At 50.7% G+C, this 8,237-nt stretch overlaps 1 protein-coding gene across 1 annotated transcript; it reads left to right on the top strand.

Moving 5' to 3' along the window:
- Positions 1–77: 77 nt before the first annotated feature.
- LOC132387813 (intermediate conductance calcium-activated potassium channel protein 4-like) lies at positions 78–8,006 on the top strand. The gene is made up of 4 exons (XM_059960189.1): positions 78–950; positions 6,326–6,444; positions 6,784–6,853; positions 7,327–8,006. Exons 1-4 carry the CDS (start codon positions 924–926, stop codon positions 7,510–7,512), a joined length of 402 nt encoding a protein of 133 aa, XP_059816172.1. The 5' UTR covers positions 78–923; the 3' UTR covers positions 7,513–8,006.
- The last annotated feature ends 231 nt before the right edge of the window (positions 8,007–8,237 follow it).

Below are 8,237 nucleotides of genomic sequence, written 5' to 3'. Positions count from 1 at the left end.
GTAGTGGTGTGCATTAAAGTCTGTAAACCTGTGGGCAGGGTGTGTGATGGGGCATGTAATAGGCTGTAATGGTGTGTATTGATGTGTAATGGGATCTGTAATCTTCCTGGGTAGGGCATGTGTACACGGGTGTGTAATGGGCTGCAGCGAGCTGTAAATCCAGAGGCAGGGCATGTGTAAGTAGTGTGTATGGGTGTGTAACGGTACGTAGTCGGCCCAGCCAGGGTCTGTGTGTGGGTGTGTAACAGTGCGTAGTCGGCCCAGCCAGGGTCTGTGTATGGGTGTGTAAAGGTGCATAGTCGGCCCAACCAGGGCCTGTGTATGGGTGTGTAACGGTGCATAGTCGGCCCAGCCAGGGTCTGCGTATGGGTGTGTAACGGTGCGTAGTCGGCCCAGCCAGGGTCTGCGTATGGGTGTGTAACGGTGCGTAGTCGGCCCAGCCAGGGTCTGCGTATGGGTGTGTAACGGTGCGTAGTCGGCCCAGCCAGGGTCTGTGTATGGGTGTGTAATGGTGCGTAGTCGGCCCAGCCAGGGTCTGTGTATGAGTGTGTAACGGTGCGTAGTCGGCCCAGCCAGGGTCTGCGTATGGGTGTGTAACGGTGCGTAGTCGGCCCAGCCAGGGTCTGTGTATGGGTGTGTAACGGTGCGTAGTCGGCCCAGCCAGGGTCTGCGTATGGGTGTGTAACGGTGCGTAGTCGGCCCAGCCAGGGTCTGTGTATGGGTGTGTAATGGTGCGTAGTCAGCCCAGCCAGGGTCTGTGTATGGGAGTGTAACGGTGCGTAGTCGGCCCAGCCAGGGTCTGCGTATGGGTGTAATGGGGTTTGTAATCTCCCCATCAGGGCGTATGCTGCACGGCGTTGCTGATTGCTGTCGTCTCCCAGAAGCTGCAGCTCTGCAGCGATGAGAAACACGTCCACAATTTCATGCAGGAGATGAGACTGCAGCGGCAGGTAAGGCTGTCCTCGTACCCCAGTGGGTGGGGCGCTCCCGTCACCTTCCCTTCCCGTAAGAACATCGGAAATAGGAGCCGGAGTCGGTCATCCGGCCCGTCGAGCCTGCCCCGCCGTTCAATAAGATCATGGCTGACCTGACCACGGACTCATCTCCACCTGCCTGCCTTTTCCCCACAACCCTTAATTCCCCTACTATGCAAAAATCTATTCAACTTTGTCTTAAATATATTTACGGAGGTAGCCTCCACTGCTTCATCGGGCAGAGAATTCCACAGATTCACCACTCTCTGGGAAAAACAGCACCTCCTCACCTCCATCGGAAATCTGCTCGCCGAACCTTGGGGCTATGCCCCCGAGTTCTAGTCTCATCTACGAGTATAAACAGTTCTCCAACCTGCATCTGATCTATCCCTGTCGTAATTTTATGTTTCTATACGATCTCTTCTCATTCTTCTGAATTCCAGTGAGTACAGTCCCAGGTGACTCAATCCCTCCTCACAGTTTAACCCCCTCATCTCTGGAATCAACCTGGTGAACCTCCTCTGCACCAACTCCAAAGGCAGTGTATCCTTCCTCAGGTACGGAGACCAGAACTGCACGCAGTACTCCAGGTGCAGCCCCACCAGCCCCACCTGTACAGTTGCAGCATAACCTCCCTGCTCTTCAATTCAGTCCCTGTGGCAATGAAGGGCAACAATCCATTTGCCTTCCTGATAGCCTGCTGCCCCTGCAAACCAGCCTTTTGTGATTCATGAACAAGCCCTCCCATCCCTCTGCACGGCAGCACACTGCAGTCTTCTACCATTTAAATAATAATCTGCTCTTCCATTTTCCTTCCAAAGTGGATGACCTCACATTTACCGACATTGTACTCCATCTGCCAGACCCTTGCCCACTCACTTAACCCATCTATATCTATATCTGCCATTGTACTCCATCTGCCAGACCCTTGCCCACTCATTTAAACTATCTGTATCTCTCTGCAGACTCTCCGTATCTTCTGCACAATTTGCATTTCCACTCAATTTAGTATCATCAGCAAACTTAGATATACTACACTCAGTCTCCGCTTCCAGATCGTTAATATATTTTGTGAACAGTTGTGGGCCCAGCACCGACCCCTGCAGTACACCACTCACCACTGATTGTCAACCAGAGAAACACCCATGTATCCCAAATCCCTGCTTTCTATTAGTTAACCAATCCTCTATCCGTGCTCATATATCACCCCCAAACTCTATACATCCTTATGTTATGGTTAAATCTTTTATGCGGCATCTTATCAAACGCCTTCTGGAAATCCAAGTAAATAACGTCCCTCTGCTCCTCTCTATCCACTGCTGGTCATCTCCTCAAAGAACTCCAGCAAGTTTGTCAAACAGGACCTGCCTTTGCTGCATCCACGCTGCGTCTGCCTGATGGATCCAGTTCCTTTCCAGATGCCTCACTATTTCTTCTTTAATGACAGCTTCAAGCATTTTCCCAACTACAGATGTTAACTAACTGGCCTGTAGTTACCTGCCTTTTGCCTACATCCTTTTTTGAACAGGGCTGTGATATTCACTGTCTTCCAATCTGCCGAGACCTGCCCAGAGTCCAGAAAATTCTGGTAAATTATCACCAAAGCCTCTACTATAATTTCTGCCATTCCTCTCAGCACCCCGAGATGAATTCAATCAGGACCAAGGGTCTTATCTGTCTTTAGGCCTACAAGTTTGATCAGTACTACCTCTTTAGTGATAACTGTTGTATCAAGGTCCTCACCTCCCAACGCATCCGTAACATCTCTCTTTCGCATGTTGGACGTGTTCTCCATGAAGACCAACACAAAATAGTCGTTCAAAGCCTTGGCCATTTCCTCATTACCCAATATCAATTCCCCCACTCGTCCTCCAAGGGATCTACATTCACTTTAGCCACCCCTTTTCCCCCCACCCCTCTTATATAATAACATAAACTTTTACTATCTGTTTTTATATTTTGTGCTAGTTTATTTTCATAATCTATCTTCCCTTTCTTTATTGCTCGTCTAGTGGTTGCTTTTCAAAGTTTTCGCAGTCTTCCAGTTTCTCACTACTCTTGGCAACTTTGTAGAGATGAGCTTTTAGTTTGATGCCTTCCTTTATTTCCTTAGTTACCCAAGGCTGGCTCTCCCCACCATACTGTCCTTGCTTTTAACTGGAATGTTGAGCTCTGTGAAAATTCCCTTTGAAAGTCTTCCACTGTTTCTCAATCTTCCCACCTTACAGCTTGTGCTCCCAGTCTACCCTGTCCAACTTCTCCCTCATCCCATTGTAGTCACCCTTGTTTAGGCATAATACCCAGGTTTTAGATCACACTATTGCACCCTCCATATGTAAGAGAAACTGTGATCACTCTTTCCAAGAGGATCCCTAACTATAAGTTGCTAATTTTACTTGTCTCATTGCACAGGACTGGATCTAAGATAACACGTTCCCTTGTAGGTTCAGTAACACGCTGTTCCAGAAAGCCATCACGGACCCACTCTATGAAGTCCTCCTCAAGACTGCCTTGACCAACTTGATTCACACAATCTGTGTGCAAGTTAAAGTCCTCCATAGTAACGATAACTGTCGTTCCATTTTGACACGCCTCAGATATTCCCCAGTTTATTGCCCGTGCCACTGTAATGTTATCATTTGGTGGCCGATGGACAACTCCCACCAGTGGTTTTTTTCAACAACACACACACAAAATGCTGGTGGAACACAGCAGGCCAGGCAGCATCTATAGGGAGAAGCACTGTCGACGTTTCGGGCCGAGACCCTTTGTCAGGGCTAACTGAAAGGAAAGATAGTAAGAGATTTGAAAGTAGTGGGGGGAAGGGGAAATGCGAAATGATAGGAGAAGACCGGAGGGGGTGGGGTGAAGCTGAGAACCAGAAAGGTGATTGGCGAAAGTGATACCGAGCTGGAGAAGGGAAAGATTCATGGGACGGGAGGCCTAGGGAGAAAGAAAGAGGGTGGGGGGAGCACCAGAGGGAGATGGAGAACAGGCAGGGTGATGGGCAGAGAGAGAAAAAAAACAAACAACTAAATAAATAAGGGATGGGGTAAGAAGGGGAGGAGGGGCATTAACAGAAGTTAGAGAAGTCAATGTTCATGCCATCAGGTTGGAGGCTACCCAGCCGGTATATAAGGTGTTGTTCCTCCAACCTGAGTGTGGCTTCATCTTGACAGTAGAGGAGGCTATGGATAGACATATCAGAATGGGAATGGGACTTCCGCCACCTCCAATGCGGTCCCACTACCAAGCACATTTTTCCCTCCTCCCCCCTTTCTGTTTTCCACAGGGATCGCTCCCTACACGACTCCCTTGTCCATTCGTTCCCCCCATCCCTTCCCACCGATCTCCCTCCTGGCACTTATCCTTGTAAACAGAACAAGTGCTACACCTGCCCTTACACTTCCTCCCTCACCACCATTCAGGGTCCCAGACAGTCCTTCCAGGTGAGGTGACACTTCACCTGTGAGTCGGCTGGTGTGGTATACGGCGTCCGGTGCTCCCGGTGTGGCCTTTTACATATTGGCGAGATCCAACACAGACTGGGAGACCGTTTCAATGAACACCTACACTCTGTCCGCCAGAGAAAGCAGGATCTCCCAGTGGCCGCACATTTTAATTCCACATCCCATTCCCATTCTGATATGTCTATCCATGGCCTCCTCTACTGTCAAGATGAAGCCACACAGGTTGGAGGAACAACGCCTTATATACCGGCTGGGTAGCCTCCAACCTGATGGCATGAACATTAATTTCTCTAACTTCTGTTAATGCCCCTCCTCCCCTTCTTACCCCATCCCTGACATATTTAGTTGTTTGTTTTCTTTCTCTCTCTCTGCCCATCACTCTGCCTGTTCTCCATCTCCCTCTGGTGCTCCCCACCCTTTCTTTCTCCCTAGGCCTCCCGTCCCATGATCCTTTCCCTTCTCCAGCTCTGTATCACTTTCGCCAATCACCTTTCCAGCTCTCAGCTTCATCCCACCCACTCCGGTCTTCTCCTATCATTTCGCATTCCCCCTCCCCCACTACTTTCAAATCTCTTACTATCTTTCCTTTCAGTTAGTCCTGACGAGGGGCCTCAGCCCGAAACATTGACCGCGCTTCTCCCTATAGATGCTGCCTGGCCTGCTGTGTTCCAACAGCATTTTGTGTGTGATGTTTGAATTTCCAGCATCTGCAGATTTCCTGGTGGTTTTTCCCTTCACTGTTCCTAATCTCTACCCAGATGGATTCAACATTCTGCTCCTCAGATCCTGTATCATCTCCCATTATCATCCCGATCTCTTCTTTAATTAAGAGCGGTACCCCACCTTCCTGCCTATCCTTCCGTATTACCTGATATCCTCGGATATTTAATTCCCAATCCTCTCCACCCTGCAGCCACGTTTCTGTAATGGCCATTAAATCGTCCCTCTTCGTGCTGATTTGAGCCACAAGTTCACTGACGTTGTGAATGCTACGAGCATTCAGAAAAAGTGTCCTTACACTCATTGTGCCTTTAAAATATTATCATCTTTTAGTTTTTTGCACTTGACTTTTCTTCACTTCACTCCTACTTTTCTCTTTGGTATCTTTATCTTTATCCATGCTTTCCTGTTTTACTTTATCCGTACTTCTCCACCCCTCTGCTATTTAGTTTAAAGCCCTACCCACAGTCCTAGTTATGCAACTTGCCAGGATCCAGGTCCCATCATGGTCCCATCGGAACAGTTCCCTCCTTCCCCAATATTGGTGCCATTTCTCCATGAATTCAAACCCACTTCTCCCACACCAATCCTTCAGCCACACATTTACCTCTCTAATCCTCTTAAACCTGTGCCAATTTGCACGGGACTCAGGTAGTAATCCAGAGAACCTTTTTGGTTCTGCTTTTCACTTCAGTCCCCAGCTGCCTCAGCAGAACCTCTTTCCTCATTCTACCCATTTCATTTGTACCCACGTTGACCACGACAACTGGATCTTTCCCCTCCACTGCAAATTCCTCTGCAGGTGTGGTAAGATGTTCCAAACCGGGGCACCAGACAGGCAACACAGCCATCGAAACATCTATCCTCACCACAGAGAGCTCTGTCTATTCCCCTGACTATACTATCCCCAATTACAACTATACATTTCCCTTCTCTCCCCACTCTTCCCCTAACCCTTCCGACCTCCCCACCCCTCCCCTTCCTCCCTCACCTTCCCCCCTCCATCGTAAGGTTAAGGGAGTGATGTGGGTGGGTTGGGGTTGTCCGAGGATAAAGAGGGAAAGGGGTGAGTGGGTTGATGGGGTTTGGACTCAGTCTCACAGCCTCCCCTGTAACGTGCTCCTTTCTCTCCATACCCCCCCCCCCCACACCCCCTGGCAGGTGCAACAGGCAGCGGTGGATCTGATTGGCTCAGCCTGGCTTGTGTACAAACGCATGCCAGCGTCTCACCCGCGCCTGGCTCGGCAACTACAGCGCGGTCTCGTCACGGCCGTACACAGGTAAACACAGTATGGCCCGTTACACCACCGCTCCCAGCACCCAGCACCCTCTGTGTAAAAAACACTTGCCCACACATCTCCCTTAAACCCTCTCCTCTCAACTAAAGCCCTGGTAAATCTTCCTTGTCCGCTCTCCAATGACTCCACAAGATTCCTGTAATGAGGTCACCAGAATGTAAACCCCCTGACCCCTGGGTTAGATCCCAGCCAGTAACCCCCTCCTGGGGATGAGTCATTTCATGCACAAGCCATGACCCCCTGACCCCTGGGTTAGATCCGGGATAATGTTCCAGTCCCTTGTAGCTGGTTAGATGTTCATTATACTTACAATCGCTCCAGGTTCCGGAACGCTAAACAACGGGAACGGAGACACCGGGATCAGATCAATTCCATGATGGGACCCAGTAAGGTAGCCGGCATTACTCTGGGAATACTCTCCACTCGTTAGGTCCAGTGGCAGTGACTGGGAAGGGGTGGATCCTGTTGGGAGTGAATGGGTAGGGATGAGATCATGTTGGGGTGCATATAGCAGGAGAGAATGGGAAGAAGCAGGGTCCTGTTGGGACTGAATAGGTAGTGTTATTCACTTGAAGTGTGGACATGGGAGTGAATGGGAAGGGGTGGGGTCCCATTGGGAGTGCAGACGGTGGGAGTGAATGGGAAGGGGAGGGGTCCCATTGAGAGTGTGGACAATGGGTGTGGATGGGAAGGGGTGGGATTCATTGGGAATATGGGCAGTGGGTGTGGATGGGAAGGGTGGGGTTCATTGGGAATATGGGCAGTGGGTGTGGATGGGAAGGGGTGGGGTTCTGTTTGGACCTGCTAATGATTTTTCTGGTCACCTCGTCTGCTGCCTTTAATCATGCCCCTTGTGCCTTCCAGATGTACCAGCTCCTGCAGGACTTGAACCAGAGGCTGTCTCTGTCCTGTAGCGAGTTTGACCAGAGGCTGACCTCTCTGACAGACAAGGTTGACGGCATGGCTTCGGACATTGTGCAGATATCTGCCCTCCTTCACGGCGCTCGGAGCAGCCCCCGAGATGCTGAGTGGCCTCTTCCAGTGGAATAGCCCGCACTCTTTCGGGGTGTCCACGGACCCTTCATTCCAGCATGCAGCCGCAGCTGGGGTGATAGGGGTGCTATAGGATCATGATTTTCAGGGCTGCCTTGCCTCCTTCCATCGTTGTCCCTCTGGTAGCGGTCTCACAACTGAAAGGGACAGTCTCGAGATGTGCAGACCCTCCCAAACAGAGACCACGTCCAGCCCTGTCCCAGTTCCTCAGCTGTGGGAGCCACCATACTGGCTTTTCCAGGGACCTCAGCTCTGTACACATGTCCAGTACACACGTGCACACACTCGCACGCACGCACGCACGCACACGCACACACTCATGCACACACACGCACGCACGCACACGCACGCACGCACACACGCACGCACACACACGTGCACACACACATACACACACACACTCATGCACATACACACGCACGCACACACACACATACACACGCACGCACGCACACACGCACGCACGCACACGTGCACACACACACACACACACGCACGCACACGCACGCACACGTGCACACACACACACACACATACACACACACACTCATGCACACACACACACACATACACACACACACACTCATGCACACACACACTCACACTCATGCACACACACACTCACACACACACGCTCACACACACATGCACACACACACTCACAGACACACGCACACACACGCACGCACACACACACACACACACACACACACACACACACA

The sequence above is a fragment of the Hypanus sabinus genome, unplaced genomic scaffold (genome assembly GCF_030144855.1).
Source record: "Hypanus sabinus isolate sHypSab1 unplaced genomic scaffold, sHypSab1.hap1 scaffold_2227, whole genome shotgun sequence".
NCBI classification, from domain to species: Eukaryota; Metazoa; Chordata; class Chondrichthyes; order Myliobatiformes; family Dasyatidae; genus Hypanus; species Hypanus sabinus.
This window is presented reverse-complemented; position numbering and strand designations above follow the sequence as displayed.